The sequence below is a fragment of the Hippoglossus stenolepis genome, chromosome 21 (genome assembly GCF_022539355.2).
Source record: "Hippoglossus stenolepis isolate QCI-W04-F060 chromosome 21, HSTE1.2, whole genome shotgun sequence".
In the NCBI taxonomy this organism is placed as follows: domain Eukaryota; kingdom Metazoa; phylum Chordata; class Actinopteri; order Pleuronectiformes; family Pleuronectidae; genus Hippoglossus; species Hippoglossus stenolepis.
In genome coordinates this window covers 10,826,439-10,846,335 of record NC_061503.1, presented here as the reverse complement: position 1 = coordinate 10,846,335, position 19,897 = coordinate 10,826,439, and the positions used below count along the sequence as shown (strand labels likewise).

General features: G+C 43.3%; 2 protein-coding genes across 18 annotated transcripts in view; one reads left to right on the top strand and one right to left on the bottom strand.

Annotated features, from left to right (window-relative positions):
- Positions 1-7,691, top strand: part of LOC118100174 (calcium/calmodulin-dependent protein kinase type II subunit gamma) — a 32,418-nt gene extending 24,727 nt beyond the window's left edge. For 9 of the 17 annotated variants that reach the window (XM_035144972.2, XM_035144965.2, XM_035144969.2 and 6 more), the window contains 4 exons: positions 3,767-3,842; positions 3,940-4,034; positions 4,582-4,818; positions 4,989-7,691. In XM_035144972.2, the coding sequence (XP_035000863.1) occupies positions 3,767-3,842; positions 3,940-4,034; positions 4,582-4,814 (404 nt within the window). In that variant the 3' untranslated portion in view covers positions 4,815-4,818; positions 4,989-7,691. Of the gene's footprint in view, positions 1-2,054; positions 2,196-3,766; positions 3,843-3,939; positions 4,035-4,581; positions 4,819-4,988 lie in introns of all 17 variants that reach the window. The other 8 variants (XM_035144962.2, XM_035144956.2, XM_035144964.2 and 5 more) reach the window with 1 other exon arrangement.
- A 4,505-nt stretch (positions 7,692-12,196) lies between these two features.
- LOC118100893 (neurotrypsin) overlaps positions 12,197-19,897 on the bottom strand; it is a 28,581-nt gene continuing 20,880 nt past the window's right edge. Inside the window, exons 9-14 of the mRNA XM_035146420.2 lie at positions 19,198-19,418; positions 17,440-17,581; positions 17,072-17,350; positions 16,233-16,355; positions 15,852-16,120; positions 12,197-15,673 (exon numbers count right to left, since the gene is read on the bottom strand). Of these exons, the coding sequence (XP_035002311.1) occupies positions 15,102-15,673; positions 15,852-16,120; positions 16,233-16,355; positions 17,072-17,350; positions 17,440-17,581; positions 19,198-19,418 (1,606 nt within the window). The 3' untranslated portion in view covers positions 12,197-15,101. The remainder of the gene's footprint in view (positions 15,674-15,851; positions 16,121-16,232; positions 16,356-17,071; positions 17,351-17,439; positions 17,582-19,197; positions 19,419-19,897) is intronic.

Genomic DNA, 19,897 nt, shown 5'->3' with positions numbered 1-19,897 from the left:
TTGAGGGTTCCCACGGGTTTTGTAATATTGTTGATTATTTTTTGATTTTATATTTTATTTACTTCACTAAGAGTAATCCAGTAAATTATTTTGATAGAATTTGATTTCTGTGTTGATTTATTTAAAGGATAATTCTGGTTTATTACAACTTAGATTTATATATATATATTTATGATTTTTCTTTTTTATATATATATCATTCCTATTATAACAATAACATTTTATTCACTTTGTTAATTGATCAGATCGTCAGACACGTTTTAAACAAGCCCCCAATCCCCTGTTTTTGTGAGCCGATAACTATTCATTTCTTCAGAGCTGGCTTTAATTTATTTTTGCAGTTAGATGGTTTTCAAGGGTAAAGGTGCATATTTGAACCCATTTTAAGATACATATGACTTTTTTTTGTTGAGGTAGGATGATATTCGAGTTATTAAGAAATCATGACCATTTGTTGTACATGTTTAAGTGTGAACATCACAATGATACTTAGAACACCTATAACACACAGCTACATTTACATAGAATGGGGACCCTTCACAAAAGAAGAGCTCAATTAAACTAAATATAATTTTCCTGTCTTAACGATCAGAAAGGTTTTGTAATTTTAACACTGACATTTATGAATTATTTTTGCATCATAACCACACAAAGTATTTACTGTGAATTTCAACATTTAATTCTGAGTAAGTTTAGAAAATAGAAGTAAATGATGTAAATAAAATATGTATACAGAACACTCTTTTAAAACTCTAGTGTCAATAAATCTTAAATTCATAATATATGTTTATCTGCCATGTTTCCAGATGTCAGCACTTTCTTTTACTGCAGTGTTATCACACCTAATCGTCCTACTAGTTTTAATGAACCAGAATGTTCCTTTACCGGGGATGTATTGCTGGAATACATTTGACGACTGGGTGAAGTTATTTCCTGCTGTGTTTGTCCATTGTTCTGTACGTTGTCTGCTCTCTTCTGCAGCACAAGACTGCACGTTCAATGTCTCATTTCTCTGTGCTCAGAACAAAACTTTAAAAAGACAGAAGGGACTTTCAGGTCACAGTCACTCTGACCTAACTTTAGAAAGTCATACAAAAACTCCTGATTCTCTCCCCCCACTGTGGGAACCCTGAAATTATATGCAAGTGTGTGAGTGTGTGTGTGAGTGTATCTTGGTGATTATGGCATCTTTCCCCTTGTCCTCCTAATGAGACAGCTCCAGCTGGTGAAAGCCTTGCGTACCTTGCAGCTGTCTGTCCTAAACTGGCCTCTTGACACGGCCCTGGAACCATGCACACCATAGAGCGCCATGTTTCTCTCTTTATCCTCACGTTTCTCCACCATTCTCCTCCTCCAACCCTTTATTCTCCGTCACGTTCTTTAATCCTCTCTCTGTTTTATTCTCCGTTTCCCTCTTGATCACACTTCTCTCGCCCTTATGTCTCCCCTCACAGATCTTCCTCCCTCTACTCTCTAATCTTTTCCTCTCGTCTCTTGACCTCTTGTCTCCGCGCTGCCGCTCTCCTCAGACACACCTGTGCTAAAGGACAGTCTGATCTCTTTTTTCCTAATCTCCACTCTCCCTCCTTCCTTCCCGAACATGCTAAGTTCCCTCACTGGCATAACATGAGCTAATAACAAGCAATGGCTTCGATCCATTTCGTTGCCGGGTGCCGCAGTTTGTCAGAGGAGGCTTTGTTAATGTATTTGAGCATTAAGAGTTGGGTAGACGTGAGCAGAGCAGGCAGTTAAATGACTTCCACATCACACAGCATCACGATCAGAGCTGCACTGATCTCGCTTCCGGCTGTCATCCCGTCCTCATCTTACCCATCTGCATGTCTGTCATAACTCCAACTCTGCGTGTTTATTTTTCACTCATTTAACTTACGACTAACCACACGTCAGCATGGTCTCCTCTTCAGCTTCTGTTTAGCTGCATGAGCTGTGTGCATGTTCCCGTGCGCAGATGATCACATGTGCATTTCTGACTTCTTGTCCATCCATCCATCCATGTTGTTTTGTGTTTGTTGACCATCCATTGTGTGTTTCAGTTCCACCGCATGACGTAAAGCGCATGGCATGGAACAGCACAGGCAACAGCTCCTGCCCCGAGTCTGAGCTCTCACAGTCCTCCATGCCTGCTGCTCCAATAAGGAGCATGACTGTCGCTGCTAAAAGCAACAATAAGCAGAGTAAGAGCACATCTGAACTAACCGACCTCAGCTTTCCCTGCCCTCTACTCGCTGTAGCTGTTGCACGCCAAAAACTCACATTTCTCAAATGGCAATTTTCTCAGTGATGAAGAAAGCAGGCAGTGGCAACGACGGCGATCTTTAAATGTCATCTAGTCAGGTGAAGGATCTTCTGAGGAAGAAAGAACTGAGACGCTTAGTTTCAGCTCGTGTTCTCCGGCTTAATTAGAGATGAAGCAGATCACGTCATGTATCACACAGTGGGGTTCACACCATAGACTGTATAAAAGATGGGCGACATGACGGCTCCCTAAAAGTGAAGCCAAAGCATCTCGATCACCACTTGGTGGCTGGCTGCAGTTTCCCATTAGTTATCTAGACTCCTAATGAAGTAAAAAATGTTTTTACACTTCTCATGATAATGTAGAGATCTCTTAAGCACTATTTACCGCACTATTTACTGATGTGCTTTTGCTATCATCCATAAAGTTGTTACCATCCAAACATAGTTTCATAGCTGCAGTTGTGCGCCTACCCTCAAGTAGCAAAGGATGCATTTCTCTCTATCGTGAATATCTCTCATGTCTGTTTTTAGTTTATGTACCTGTCACTCAGAATCAGTTGGGCTTTAGAGAGACGTTTGTGTCAAATAAATTTCAAATGAATGAAGATTTGTCATGTTAGGTATTTCTTATTACACTGGCGTATGCCCAGGTATTCATTTTTCCGGTACCTTTGGTTTAAATTATTAAATGTCACAAAAACATCCAACGAAACACCCGAGACTGACTCCTGATTGGTCGAGCGTGTGTTTCAGCTGCACTTCGATACCGCGCCACCGTCCTCTGATCGCTACTGACCAGCCTCAGGCTCCAAATGCACAATATGGCAGTGTTTGTGTCCAGGATATTTCAGATTCATTTCTGGAGGAAGTGGTGCTGGGTCGTCCATCTTTAGTTACAGCCTATGGTTCATACACGTTCAGGTCTTGAAACGGTTAATTTAAACTTGCAGCAAGACATTAACAAGCTTTCTATCGCGTCTTGTGGTCTTCCTCAGTGGACAAAATAAGACATGTTTGCTCATGAAAATAAGCCCATTGTCAATATGTATGAAACTTTCGTCATGTGCTAACACTTGGTCAAAACAGGAGATGAGGTTGAAATTTCTGGATAAAGCTTGAAGGTCGACCTTGATTTACAAGGTTGTTTTTGCTCAAACTGAGCCGAGGGTCCAAATGAGAGGAGTTCTTGTTTTTGTTTTGGAGGCAGTGTGTGTGTTCACACAACAGAGTGCAGTGTTCTGTCAGTTTCTGTGTCGATCAGAAGGTGAGAAGCTCAGTGACAGACGAGGTCAAGTCGCAGTGAGGGAGCTGTTATGGTTCCACTGATGAGGTTAAACACGAGTGTGGAGCCGTAGCCACAGAGGGAGAGAGAGCCCGAGGGAAGGCGGTCGCTGAAGTGATGAGAGAAAATGTCATCAAGCAAAACCACCACATAGTTAATTGTTCTTTCACCTTCGAAGCGGCTCCTCGTCGTTCACCATCTGTCTCCTCCCTGTTCTGTCTGTAGCCCGTAAACAGGAGATCATCAAGATAACCGAGCAGCTGATTGAAGCGATCAACAATGGAGATTTCGACGCCTACACGTCAGTACAACTGCAACATGTTTTGCTCATAATGTATTTTACTGCTTCCTCTTTTCTGCTCTTGCACTTTCTCATCCTCTTTTCGTTTGTTTCTCAGGAGGATCTGTGACCCTGGACTCACCTCTTTTGAACCTGAGGCCCTGGGGAACCTGGTGGAAGGGATGGACTTTCACAAGTTCTATTTTGAAAACTGTGAGTCTGTTGCACACAAACAGTTCAGCTGCATGAACACATTTTAATGAGGATGAAATAACTGCAGGGTTAGATTTGCTCTCAGGTGAAAAGAAGAGCACCAGAAAATGGATTCACTTTTCTGGAAACATCAAGTGTATTTGTCATTTGTATATTTGGTTGGAAATATCCCAGTTTGGTAAATTTATATGGTTATGTTTTAGAAAAAGCTAGTGAGGCTACAAATGATTATTTTCATTATTGATTAATCTTTGTTGAGTCATTGTTTCATCTCTGAAATATCAGAAGTTTGCGAAGAACATCTTGTAGCTCCAAACCCAAAGATATTCAGTTATCACAAATGTCTCTCTTTGGCAGCCATTGCAGGAGTAGTTAGCAATCGAAATAAAAACCAAGAATGATGATAACAATAAAGAACAGATGACTGTAGTGTCTGTTAACAATATTCACACTAGCTAATTATTCCCAAAATCCGTTGCTGCGTGTCTTTAAGGACGACTGAACAGATTTTTTTCTCTCCATCCATCCGTCTGTTTGTTGTCTCCAGTGCTGAGCAAGAACAGCAAGCCCGTGCACACCACCCTGCTCAACCCGCACGTGCACCTGATCGGCGAGGACGCGGCGTGCATCGCCTACATCCGGCTCACACAGTTTGTGGACACCACGGGCCACCCCCGCTCCAGCCAATCAGAGGAGACCCGGGTGTGGCACCGTCGCGAGGGCAAGTGGCTCAATGTTCACTTCCACTGCTCAGGAGCACCTGCTGCACCACTCCAGTGATCAGGTACACACACACTCACACTCACACACACACATACATACACATACAAGCAAAACCCTTTTTCTATCAGATTCATATTAAATGGTTTCAAAGAATTTCAGTGACATTGTCTTGCCAAAAAATAACAACTAATTTAATCCTCTTCTTCACCCCCACCTCCCCCCCACCCCCAGTGGTCCTGAGCCTCCAGTCTACTGGAGTGTGTGTTTTGGGGGGCAGTTTTTTTCAGCGAGCGTGTTTATGAGGCACGTCCTCTGCGTGGATTGGCTTGTGCCAGGAGCCCGGCCGGGCGAGAACGCACCCCTCTCCACGATACCAACCAATCCTGTCCCTCCTTTGACCTGCTGGGGGCCGGCTGAACACAAGACACCGCCCCCATGGGATGATGCATGCATCTGGCGCCTGATTGGAGGGCGCGTCTTTGCCCTCTATCCCTCCCCTGGCAGCCATCTTTTTTCTGCCCGCGCGAGATGAGACGTCCCGGGGGAGGAGAGGATTTACAGTTGAACTTGTGACAGTTTATGAGTATGAGTTATGAATATACTGTGTAAATTATGACTAGATGTACCAGAAACCACCAAAACCCAACCAAGCATTTATATTCACTATCTAATAAGGGAGGAACAGAGAGGCGTGTGAAGTTAGCAGCTGAGATTTTGGACACATTTTTTGGCATTCTAGGGATAACCGGGTAGAAAGTGTTGTGCTCGTCACCCGGACGTTGATGTAAAGATGTAGGGAGATTTTCCCCAACTGAATTAAAGAGGGGGGAAAAGAATCAAGTCGTCTCAGTCAGAGAACTTGATGACGAGAGAAACTTGATATCAAAAACAAGAAGCACCAAAGTGTAGAACTTTAGGCTTTTTATGTGTTTTCGTTTTTTGTGTGATTGTTTTCTTCCCGACAGAACGGGGAAAAAAAACGTGTTGTCGTGGGGCGGGGGCGTCTGATTTGAGGTTCCGTGTTTTGTTGTGTTTTTAACGTCTTGTTCTCTTTTCGTTCCTGTGAATAACCAGAGCCTTTTTTTTGTTTTTTGTTTTGTTGTCCTGGTCTTGATTGATCTGACACTCGAGGCTCCTTTTTTAAAGCAGCTGTTTTTAAAAAGAGGGATTTTACTGTGCAAGTTTAAAGCTAACCTGTGCGTTCTGTTGTGTCCGTTTGCATCGTGGAGGGAGAGCGTGGGCCAGCGAAGGCGTCTGCGTTTTGCACATTTGCCGCCTCTCCCTCGCTCCCCCCCTCCTGCTCTCTCCCCCTTTTCCTCGCTCTTAAACCACCTTCCCGCCTGCTCTTTTTCTCTGCTTTCTGCAAGGGCCTGGTGTGTTTATATTCACTGTGTAAATACAGTGTATGTATAGATATATGTAGAAAAGTGTAATATATGTACATGTATCTATGAGACACTCATCCTGTGCATCTGGGTGTAGGAATCACTCACGACCTCTGTGACCCCCGAGCTCCCTTTTACTCACAGATTTCAAATCGCTGTTATTTTTCTTCCTTAAAATACTTCCTTAAGAAATCAGTAGCTCTGGATGTTTTTAACGATAAACATGAAACACACACACTCCTTTAAGTGACCGGCTCGAGTCCCACGGCGCTGAGACTGTTTTTAACGATGGGGAATAAAAGAAGGATGAGATTAGTTTGACCCCCCCTCTGCCCAAAAAGTTTTAAATATGAAAACCTGAATCATAGCTTTCTTAACTCCCTGATCCCACAATGCTGTGAGCCGTCTCTTCATATCATATGCACACACACACACACACACACACTTAGACACTCACACTCGCCTGGTGGTGTGTCTAGGCTTTGTAACATATCTGCACCACTACTGTGCGACCAGGGCACCACCCTTGCTGTGCTGCTTTATTGTCTCCATCCATCAGCGACACTTGTATCTTAAACCCCCCCTCTCCCTCTCCTTTCTCCTCCCCCTGATATCTCTAACCCCGGTGTACCCACAATTCCCTGCTCTTGAGATGTTTAGTTGTACCTCTCTGTTGTTTCTCTGTTTCCCGTGTTACTGGTTTGACTTTTCTTTTCAAAATTTTTATTTTATTACTATGATTATGTCGTTGTCGTCGCTGTTGCTGTTGACTTGTCGTTTTGGTAATTTGCCGATCTGCCAAGCTGGAGTTCTGCACTCTCCCTCAAACACCGGAATTTCAGAAAATAGAAAAAAACTAAACATTTTCGAAAAAGGGAAAAGAGGGAGAAAACATAGACAACACAAAATTTTACAGATTTGAATGATCCTAGATTGATCAGGACTAAATTATTTATTAATGTAATCTACCCTCGGTGGTTTTAAATCGTGCCTGCTCAGTTGAGAGGAGTGTTGAAAGCCAGAGAGAGAGAGAAAGCGTTGGTGTGGGTGTGCAGGTTTCTGTGACCTCCACTGTCGAACCGGAGCGGGAGACCTAGTTATATGCATGTTTCAGTTACGCATTTCTACCATGTACCTACCTGAATAAGGATGGAGAGCTAGTGTTAATATATGATATTTGCATCTTTTGAAATAAGAATTTCCTCCATCCAGAATGTTGAATAGGTGACATGAAAAACAACAAAAAAAAAGCAAAATTACAAAAAAAAAGATTAAAACAAACGGATTCAGGAGCCGTAGCTTGGTATGAGGCCCTTGATGTTAGCGTTTTCCCTGCGTTGTAATGATATACTATTGGGCTGCGCTTTCTCCCCCAGCCTTCACATGGATGCTGGAGTTTTTTTGCATGATCATGATGTACAATGAAATACAACCATGAATTGACGACTATCAAGTGTTTGTCTGAGTGTTAGTTGGTCTTCATCATAGCTTTGTTATTCTTCGAACTTGGATCTTGAAAGTATTTAATAAAAATACTATTTCAGCACTGCTTTGTCTCCTTCGACTCTTTCATTTCTTTAAAATACAGCTCCCCACTTGTTGTTGTCACGCGGAAACATTTGTGTTCCATCCCCAGACCAAACATCCTGCCAGAACAGATCTCTGCTTACCCAAGGTGCTTTTTCACACCACGGCCTCTGAACCAATGGTCTTTCACACTTGTCTGCAGCCTCATACCTTCTGTCGAGAAAAATTACACCGTTGAGGGCTTTTTAAAATGTATTTTTTATTGGTTTGATCCTAAACTTTCTCAGCCTGGATTATTGAGCGTGCTTCTTCAGCAGTCTCGCCCTGAAATCGCCAAATTTGGAGCCGGTAGAGACGTGACAGATTATGTAACACTGCAACATTGATTAGTCATGCTGAATATCCGCTCAATGTCCAATTTTAGGAGAGGAAACTATTCTGCGTTGGGTGACGTTCAGAAGGAAGAAGTTAAAATGAAACCAAAACGTGTCTGTGTGGTTGGCCCCGGACGTTGCGGACACCACCCAGCACTGCAGCTGTCGTAATTTGCCCTCCGCACTCATCTGTCCTCACACAACCACGTCACATTAACCCCGATGGACAAACTGCAGAGGAAAAACCATCACTGCTGTGCAACGTTCCCTCTCTCCACCTCGGACTCCACTGTCTTCCACTGCTCTTGTTGTAGCCGCAGTGCACACAGCCAAATGTTGAGTAATGCCACAGCCTTATTTAAAAAGGTTTTCTGCTGTTATTTATGATGGTCCCAGTTATTTTAAGGAATGTGTGTGTGTGTGTCCCTGAGATGTAGGACAGCTCCCCCCTGGTTGCTCTGCTCTCTGTGTGATTAATGAGAGCACAGCAGCACACGCTCATTTACTTTCTCAAAGACGCAGGGAAAAGGGGGAAACTCTTGAGGGAGCGCGTCTCGCTCTCTCTGACCTCCGACTCTTTAGTGTCAATAAAATAAGGAGGGAGAGTTTGACCCCTAACGAGACTCTCAGTCTAAATTACTTTGGACTTTGTAGAAGGGCGATGAACCTGTTTTCTTCTCAGAGTTTATACAGATGCTTTCGATCATTCATGATAATGTATAACAGCTTTCCTCTAACATGACCATTTAGAGAATATGAAAATATATTTTTGGCAACGAAGAATCAGTTTTTTAGATTTATGTTAAAACTTTATCAATAGTGCTTTATTATATTACTTTCTCAACGTTGGTGACACAATACAATTGCAAACTAGAATCTCGTTAAGTAGAGTGCATACCTCCCCCAAGGCCTAACTGTCCCCTAATAAAACCACATTAAAATTCACTGGATCCAGATTTTTATTGGGACACATTGATTTATTTATTTCATCAAGACCCATGAATTATCTTCTGAGAAATCAACGAAAATTTTGATAAAACAGCCAAAAACATCTAAAATGTTAAGTATAGTGAAGAAATATTCCTGGTTCTACCCACTGATCTGGATCCACACCAAAGGTTAATGGGTTCTTCTCTGATCTAAACCAAATCATTCTGGTTTCCTGGTAATCTGTTCATGCGTAGGTCAAAATAAACTATTTTTAAGGCCCAATTGCCCCATTAACTCCAGTTAGAGTTTGGTGATAAGCTGCAAATGTTTCTTTTTAAACACAAGCTTAATAATTGTATTATGTTCTCGACACAATTGCAAATAATAGAAATGTTTCATAGTCAAGCGTTTTATAATTATATTTATTTGATATCTCTGCCTAACGATCAAATTGAACCCAATGTTTGTTTTCATGGCCCCTCGTGATGAATCATTGACAGACCTCATCATCGCCAAAGTGTGAGAGCTCCACAAATCTGCACCCTCCCACCGATGAACCCTGGGAACCCGTTCTTGGGCCTCACCTCCATCCCGTCATCGAAGAGAGTGCTGTTCCAAACTTACATCCACAGCATGTTCCCCAGTCCACTTCAATCTCTGATCTTCCACTTTCCCATTTCTTTGAATTTAAGTTCTTCTTCTCTTTCATGCTCGTCTGGATGTCAAACTCCTGAAGGCCAGTGAGAGAGAAGTTGATCTCAGACGGTCACAGAAACGGTCGCAGTTATCTGAGCGCTGCTGCAGCTCTGTGCCCTTTTTTTTAAATTTTATTCTTCTCAAGAGCTGTAATGACTCCTCCGGTTCTCCTCTTGATTGCCCCCTGCTTCTTCTTAATCACACTAATGAGCTCTGATTGGCTCCTCTCAATCGAGGTCACGAGGGTGGTGAACACCTGCATGCTCTGTCCTTGTGGGCGAGACGTTTGACATCTTGGACCTTCAGCGGCTTCTCCTGCATCATCTGAGGCTTTAACTTGACGAGGACAACGTTAGGACTCTCGTTTATTTAACTCCCTGTGTTTTTTTTGTTATTTTATTTATTCTTATTTCCCTCTATTGTGATCTTTGCTGATGCAGAACCGGTCAAACGCACTCTGTCCATCCTGCACAACGTTTTACTTCTTGCTCTTTATGATACTCTGCGTAATTTCAATCAGGAAAACGTTCTCTATGTCCCATTCATTCACTGTTTCTCTCTCTCTCTCTCTCCCCACCTTTTCTAATCAGCTAACTGTCAAGTGTTTACGGTAATCCAATCAGATTTTGCCATGATCTCAATCAGCCAATCGTATGTCGCTGCCAAACTTTAAATCTGTCTCTCCTCTCTGCTGCTGTCAGCTTGTCAGTTCAGTCTCTACATCCCATCAACCACCACCAGTGTCTAGACCCCGGGGTGGGGGTTGGGGGGGGGTTTCTATACCTCACATCCTCACCCTCTTTCAACCCCTGATGACATCACAAGGGGTCTAAGCGCCAAATGGACCCTCACTTATCTCACGTGGCTTTTCTTCTCTTCTTCCCAAGACAATACGTTGTGTTCATTTTTCATTTTCAACATCATTTCCACATCAGGGTTGAGCAGAGTGTGTCTGTTCAGGCTTGTGATGAGGCTCCAGGTGAATTCTGCAGAACGGATACCAAACATCCGAGCTTCACAACCTTGGTCTCTGTCGTCTGCAGCAGATCCATCGACGCTTCTTCTGCGACTGGTTTTTAGTGATTGGTGAATATCTCCTCGCAGTATGAGGCGACACAGAACCTCATAGACGTTGTGGACACAGACAGGAAGCCTCGCCTGCAGCGTTACGTAAAACCACAATGTTACTTCCTGGAAAACATCGGCTTGTGTTTTTCATCTCAAGCCAATGAGCTTGTTTTTTTCTTTCCTCGGCTACTGCAGCGTGTGGAACGAGTCCGATTAACTGTATAACTTTAATCGGTCACTTTGGACTCCAGACTTTGGGGTGAAGGTGTCCAGACACTTTCTCCCTGTCATCATGCTGAAGTACCACATACTGGGGGGTGTGAATACAGTTCAAACTAGTGCACTGCATCTTAAATGAGTGAATGACACAGCTCTTCTCCGTGTACAAATCTAATTATGTCTGTTTGTAGTCCATCATCTTACCTCTCTTGCTCTTACGGCAGTCCCGCCACCCCTTATGTTGCTATGCTGCACATCCAGTTTGAGACAGATGTGACTTAGCCCTTTGAAGCACTGACTCTTTGTTTCCTAAATGTTTCTATAATTAACATAATCATTTATAATTATTCAATAATGTTGATAACACATCCAGAATCTAACACACATACATATATAAATAAGAGTTTATGGTAGGCTGAGTATCTTTGTTCATTATCACCCAGATCCTTGTACTTTGTTTTTGGAGTGTTTCCAATTTCTTTCCCATTTTTCCACTAAATATTACAGAGGAATCTTGTACTTTTCTAAATCTGGATCTAGTGAATTTAAATGCGGATTCATCAGGGGACTGTTGAGCCTCGGTGGAGTTCTGTGCCCTCTGAGTGCCACTCTAGTTTCACTATTAAATACACGAGTGGCTACTTGTCCAGACGAGAAGTCTCTGCCCCAACAGCCACGCTTCTTTTTATTCCAGTAAATGAAACTCGTCATAGAGAAAACTTCACATTTTCAATAATATTTCACATATTCAGCTGTTTCCCAGCTGCCGACTCATTAGTGCTTATTATCAATCAGTTTTTCTACAGTTTTGAATAAATATTATTAAATCCACAGCAACAAGGGCTTCCTCTGATGTCCCCCCCCCCCACACCCCCCTTTTATTCATAGAGAAACCGTCAGAACAAAGGAAAGATTACCAGGGCTCACGAGTGACTGAGGGCAGCAGCTAAGGAGATTTACTTTTCAATTACACACAAGCAATACATGTTTTGTCAGGATTTGTTTTCCTTATTAATAAGATCCATGTGTATTTGGGATGGGTAAATGTCCAGTAATCTCTGCAGGGCCTTGACAATTTCGATTTGATCAAAGGCAATATGCAACTCATAAAGACCAGAAAGCAATGGAGCTTTGCATTTTGCATCATCGCTGTTCTTCGGCATCTTTTGCAAATAACAAACTTTTGAGGATGTGCTTGTGAGAAGAAAGAGGAAACAACACAACCACCGACGCAGACTTCTTCCTTTGCAGGTATATGTTTTAATACTCAACCATGATTCAGCACATAACACTGAGGAACAGCTGATGGGTGTAACACAATTAAAAGTAGGCCTCCATCTTTAACACTTCCTCTCTGCTCCCACTCCGTCCAGCCGCAGACGAACAGTATTTACACGAACCCACAGGAGCTGCAGGGCCACACGTCGAGTCCCCGGGAGCAGGGTGTATGTACAGGGGTCATAACAACAGGCATGGGAGGAGGGGGTCAATGTTCGCAGGTTACAAGATGCTTCACGACACAATGGTTCACAGTACAACAAAGCACAAGTCTGCACACTTACAGCGAGAGTATAAAAAAGAGATCCACCAGGGCCTAAGCTTTACCCAGCGACCCCGTGAAAATAGAGCAACGTCGCCCTCTTCTGGACAGATCACACGTCTGCTCAGCCAACAACTGAGCAGACAACATTACACGTCCACAGTTCAGCTATCTAAAAATGCAGAACACACACTATCTAATCTCTGGTAGTAGCAGCAGCTATCTACCCGTCTATCTGCCTACTCGTTTATCTAACTAGAGCCAGTCGTGACGCGACACTCGGCTTCCGATGGCTTCGAGAGGAGAGAATTGTCCTGTACAAGTTTAAAGGACCACACCAGTGTTTTTGTTTTTTTTATGTTTCTGCTGTAAAAAACACATTTGCAGTGTTTCAGGGTTTTTTATTATTATTGTGTGCAGTATATTTTTCCTGATTTCCAGGCAGCCACTGTTTCCTTTCTTTCCCCTTTAGAATAGAAATCAATCAGATCCTGCAAGAGGATTTTCAAAAAAAAAGTCCATTACTGTCGAGGTAATGCAGTTTAATTGATCTGCGCTGCATCGCCTCTCAACAATTATGGAACTTTGGCAAAAAATAAATTTTTTTGATGTTTCAGGAGTCTGCTCATTGATTTTCATAATGCAGCAAGAAAATCAACGGCAGCCAACAGCTACTGGGAAAGTGGTGAATATACTTTTGAGAAGATTGTTGCACTTACAATCTGAAGCGAAAGTGCAAGGAAAAGATACAAATCTTTCTCACAGAAAACACGACTAACGAGTTTCCTGTAAGTGATGACTTTTTTTTGAATGGTTAATACGATTATTTGCTGATTTTAGGTTTTGCAGAGAGGTGAGAACTTTCCTTTCTCCAGTCTGCTTTTATAAACGTTAACGCGTCATTAACATTCACAAGTCACAAGGTCTCTTTCGAAAAGTTGGTGAGTCATCTGTGATTATGAAATGTAACACAAAAGTTGTGTAATGCGCTTAAATGGTTCATAAAGTGGAAGTAAATTATTTACTAACCACAAATAAAGCCATTAAATACAATTATATAAACCCTTAACAATAGGGGCCTTATAAGAAAGTGGTACCCATTTTACACTATTATAAAACTAGTTTACTGTGTGTTTGAGGGCAGAAGGTACAACTACTAATACTAATACGACTACTAATACTACTAATAATAATAATCATAATCATAATCATAATCATAATAATGACAATAATTAAGAGTGCTTTTTTCTTTTAGATTTTTGTCATTTATTATCTACTGTGTAATTCGTCTTAAAAAGTACCCTCCAATTATTATTCTTTTTATTAGTAGTAGTTGTACTGCTATTAATCATAATAATAATAATAATAATTTGAGTGTGTGTTTTAAGATAAATGTACAGAAAATATATAAGAAAATCTGAAATAAAAAGTAAATATTTAAATATTAAAGCAAATATTAAAATCAGTTGTAACAAGGTGAGTTTTGAGTTGTTCGTTGACTTGTGACTTTTTTAAATACTTTTCTTCTTCGTTATCGTGACTTTGCAGGAATATCTGGCACAAGAATTAACTTTGCATATTAACTATCTCACCTCAAAGTTTCCTTTCCTTCTATTACCTCTGAAATGTGTTTTCATTATTTTTGATCTCCCAGTTGCTTCCTGTATTGATTTAACCTCAGGTTTTTAATTTCCAGTAATAATTGGAATTGGGAACAACAGTTTTCCAAATAAAAACTAGAGGACTGAGCCATTTGATGTCACTATAATCTGCAGCTTGGCGTTCAGGACAGTCAGCATCAGTGATAAATCTAAATCACTGATAATAAAAACACACAAACCTGCCAAATCACTGGTGTGGTCCCTGGTTAAATACAGTAGCTTAGTCGTGGGTCTAAATGAACAACAGCACTTGCACCAGTAAAGGTAAAAGACATCAGCCTGAAGAGAGGAGCCCTGTTTAAAATACACAAAATCACCCACGCCGGATTTTTTTTCTCCTTCAGGACAATCCTCCGCTGCTGCAGGAGTTTATCTACATGAATAATCTCAGAGGGACACTGGTGATATGCAGTCAGCCTTTTATGCTATAGATGCTCTGATGGTTAGTTAGTCTGTGGAAATCAGTTCACACATGAAGACGCACATTAAGAGGTTAATTTTAGCATAGATTCTTGTGTGACCATCTCAGAAATGTCCCTCGGACGTTCTTATGCGAGCGCTATAGTCCTTAAAATACATGCCATGCTGATTTTTTGATTTTCAGTATCAGTGTAAGGCCTTCATCAGCATGCTGCCGGCAGAACGGCCGCTGTTCTGATGGTGTAAAACAACAGACGTCACCCACACACTCTGCCGTCATCATTTTTTGTCTGTCCACATTGAAAGGCAAGAAAATGTAAAGCGCTTTGAGAGGTCGCTGTGCTCGTCTGACGATAAGCAGCCGCGAACACTGAGATCAGATCTGAAATTAGCACAGACACGGCCGTTTTTTTACTTTTTAAGTTAAGAGCATCTTTCTATTTCATCTTCCTTTAACCCTCCTCCTCCTCCTCCTCCTCAGGCGGTCACATGGCACAGATGGTAAGCCAATGGCGTGGCCTCAATCAGACCAGGATTTGTGTGTTTGTGTCTGCTTCATGGTGGGCGTGGGAGCTCTTGGTGTGTGTGTTACCGTGCTGATTGGTGTGCGAATGAGTGTGTGTGTGTTTCTGTTTGATCTCACCGATTTCATTTGTCTGTTGTTGATCGTGCATGTGTAGGTATATATCTTCGCCCTCGCCGTGTGTGTGTCCTTCATGTGTTGTGTGCGTTACATCGTTGTGCGTCAGATCTTCTTGTGTCTGCGTGTGCGTCTGCGGCTCCTCCGGACGCTCCGTCACGTTGATGACCTCGTCGATCCAGCCCCTGAAGCGGCTGACTCGAGTGTAGAGCGCAGGGGAGGAAGGGTCAGCACAGCTGAAACCCCCGGCAACGACCCCGGTGAGGACCCATCGACCAGTCTCGCGTTGACACACCAGCCCGCCTCCGGAGTTACCCTGACAACTGTTGCCATGGAGGAGGCTGGTGTCTGGAGGACTGCCAGCACACAGCGTGCCGTGGCTGGAGAAACTGTCGCCATAGCGCTTCTTACATTGCCATGACGACATCAGAGGGACCCAGGATGCAAGAACGGAGTCTGGGGGAGACGACAGAGAAGATGATTAAAGAGGAACAATTAGTAAATGAATCATGCTAACATGCTAATGCTTAGCAGCAGCGATCACCATGTTCATCATTTTACTTTATGTAATAACTAGCATATAAAAAGAAAAAAGAAAAGAAAAATACACTGAAGACGGAGAAAAAACACAAACCTGGTCCTGTCCATCCAGCAGTAACCATGACGACACAAGAGGATGGACTACTTCCCCCTGATCCCATATCAGCAGTAGGAAGGCACGCCGCGTTCGTGTCAGGGTCAAAGGTCAGACAGTGACCCTTGGCGCTGGGCAGCTTCAACAAAGCCAGGTCATGACCCCCGCTCTGACCCTTGTACTTCCGGTGAACGACGACCTGCTCCGGCGTGAGGGTCTGCGCCGACGCCCCGACACGCACCACGTACTGGGAGGGGTCGCCGCCAAACCTGGAGGAGAGAGAGAGCGGGAGAGAAGGAACTTTAGCTGGATACTTGTTAGGGATTTTGCTGAAGATGTCTCCAGCGTAGGAAGCGATTCACAGCTCAGGGTCAGATTCACCTGCTGACACAGTGAGCGGAGGTCAGCGCCCAGCAGGGGCTGATCAGAGTGCCGCTGCAGAGAGGACCGCCATCTTTCTCTTGGGATTGAAGCCACACGGACACCTGCCATGGCCACGTGGTCCTGAGAGAGAGAGACAAACAAAATTCCTTCATTCTTCTGTGGTTGAATCTCTGAAGCTTGTGCACAAAATATTGTTCAAAACTGAATTGTGACTCAGTCAAAGCAGAAGACTTTTTATTTCATTATAAATAAATGGGATGTTTTATAAAAATATAAATATGGATTCTGAAAAAGAAAAAAAAAATTGTAACTGAACTGAAAAAGGATCTTTGAAATTAGTTCTTTGAATGGACAGATGGTGGCAGTATCGAACCATAAAAATTTGTTCAAATATTCATTTATTTCACTTGCATGTAAAAATTGATTTGAATAAAATATCCCATAAAAGCCATAGACTGTATATAAAGATGGCCGACATGAAGTAAAGCCAAAGTGTCCTGATTGCCCCCTGGTGGCCTGCTGCAGTATAGGTCATAAATCCTGCCTCTTCCATGCTATGGGACATGGACCGAATTAAAAAGTCTAAGTACATTTTTCGGTAAGATAGTTTCTGACATTGTAGGTAATTCTCATCACATTGATATTGGTTTAAATGTTCATTTTATGATAAGTTTGGTTTTAATTCATTATTTGATGATATAAAAATGGGGTGAAACGTTATGATCGACTGGACTTCGCCACCGCGGCTACATCCACGGATCGCTACTCCACAGACTCTGTGTGTACAGTATTTCCACACATGACAAAGCCACACATTTGGACGTGTTCTGTCTTACGTGAGCATGTTCTCCTCTCCTCGGCTCCTCCTCTTGCTCTCCTCCTCCACCAGCTTCCTCAGCCCACAGCTCTGCTCCTGAGGCTTGGCCTGCGCTGGCGACTCCCGCGGTGCAACGTCACAACTCACCCCGGCGTCGTCCCTGCGTCTGCAGCCCTGGAAGCTCTGACCCAGGGAGGGACACTCTCCCAGGAACTCCTCCTTCCCCGTGCACCTCACCTGGTCCAGGTGAATGGGGCCTTTCCCCTGACCGAACCCTCCGGTTGCTACGGCTCCACCACTGAGCAGAATAAGGGAGAGAATATGAATATGCTCCTTTTTTATTTGATGGTATCACACTGTTCTTCTTTCATGGACATTAACATTCACCTGTGTCCGAGCTGTCTGCACACCACAGCTGCGTTCAGGTCATTCCAGCCCGAGTCGCAGATACTCCCCCAGTCACCATGGAGATACACCTCCACTCGACCCTCCTTTCTGCTGCTGCCCCCCACAAGACGCACCAGGGGACCTGACAGACAGGAAAGAAACAAACAACAACACAAAACTCTCATTGTTATTCAGGTCTGTGCATCTACACACTCCAGCCTCAAGATATATGCCTCCTGACAGAATTAAATGTCACCCGCACCCTGGTGTGTTTTTTATTCTGCCTCTATTCTCATGCTAATGGCCCGTGTGTGGACAGGAGGCGCAGCACCTCTGGAGCGCTGAGACGGTAAACAGCGCATTATCCTCTCTGCTGTCAGCGTGTGGCATTTAAACTCTTTTGGACAGACACATACCTGCGTTTTCACAATGAGGGGACGATGCAGTGACACAAAAGGAGACAGGTTTTATTCTTTCTTGGACGGAATCGATCGATGTTTGCATCTTGTGTAGATCGTCGATACAAAGTTAATTCTGATGCCTTATCTGCAGGGGGTTCACTGAAGTGAAGTGATAGCCCAGAGCCTGGCGTTAGACCAGCCCTCTGCAGGGACTGATTGCCCTTTAGGTGGAAAAATTAATTGCAGTTGCACAGTCACCGAACTTCTGCAGTGCAGTGCGGTGTTGGCCAGTATTGTTCTTTTCCTTTCTTCCTCCCTTCCCTTGCTCTCATTACCAATGTGGAGCATTTTGTCACTAGCATTGTCTGAAACTCCCCCTTCTCTGAAAAGTAATTAAGAATGAGTTATAGACAACACAAGCCCCCAATTCATCTCTGTCAGACATTGGTCTCCATTTATGTTAAAAACTGGATTTTGATGTGATTGTTTTGTTGATATGCTCTGCTCGGCATTCCCCTGTTAAAAGCTTGTTTTTGGTAGTTTTTCCTCACTCTAAGATGTTAAGGTCAGAGGATGCTGCACCTTGTTGACGCAAATTGTGATTTGTGGAAATATAATTTTGATTGATTGATTTATTAAGCAGAACCCGTTTTTATCAAAAGCTGTCAAATTAAACACTAAAATTCTTCAATCAATTAAATTCTGAAGAAATAACTTTGATTTACAATATTATTTTCAGTGCAGGATAATTATTTTGATCCACACACTGGGGGCAGCAGTGGTCTGAATGTTGGGGCAGACAGATCTGGACTTAGGCTCCGTTCAGACCTGCGATTAACATCCATCCTGTGATCCGATTTCACTCCCTTGCTCGATGTGGAAATGCAAACGTACATCATTGCTTTTGGCGAAGACCAAAAGATGTTGTTTTTATCCAGTCTGAGTTTCTGTGTCTGATGACAACGTGTGTGTGTGTGTGTGTTGGCACGATCGAGAGAGAGGCAGAGGTAGAGAGAGGCCAGGAGGGGCTGAATGTATGAATGTGGCGGGTGGGAGGATGTCAGCTGTCCTGATCCTCCAGATGTGGTCCACGACAGATCTGACCCCAGATCCCCTCGACAGATGGGGTCAAGTCTGAACGTAATCTACAGAGTCACCAGGGAAACACATCTGAAACACCTGCTACAACTGCAGCCTGAGGTTGTACTCAGCAGCTTCGAGGTGCGAATGTGTTCAGACACTGAATGAATTAGGTTTAATAAATACAAATAATAATAATAATAATTGAGTCGCTCGAGACAGGTTTCAGAAACTATCAAAACATGCAAACAAGCTTCATTCATCTCTCATCTCATACCTGTGGAAGGTGAGATAACCGGCACCTCGTTGGTCTCAAGGCCGAATCGGCCCCGGCAGCGAACCCCGACGTCCTCGCCGTGAGAGCAGTCGGTCCGCCCCCAGATCCCATGCGGGCAGTCCAGCAGGGAGGTCTCCGATCCCTCACAGTGCACGTCGTCCAGCAGGATCAGACCGACACCCTCCCCGAAGGTGCCGTCTGACACGACCTCCGCGTGACCCCTGCGGGGGCGGAGAAGACGTTACTGTCTGCTCTCGTAAAGCGGGATTAGTTACTGTGGTCGACACGTTGTCCTTTCACTTTCACATCATGCAGATTGTGCAGGACAGTTTGGGTCCAAATGCTCTGAAAGTGGAACAGTTCAGACGACTGCAGCAGAAGTGATGTTATTGATGTGAATTTTCCTCCGTAACTCTGAATACTTGATGTTTAATATAACACAGACACTCCGGGGAAATAAGCAGGCGACAGTGCCCCTGAAAAAAACACAGACCTTAACCAATAGCAGCAGAGCAAGACAAAAACCAAGCAGCTCTCTGTCCCAACTGTGCACCATACGTACCAGCATGTAGAAAACAAAATGACGCTGCACTTATATTACTGTGATTACAATGTAAACATAATGAAATGATATCAGCCGGGGCAATAATAAAACTTCCCCCTGCAAGAGTCCAAATATAATAATGTGAAATTACTCCAA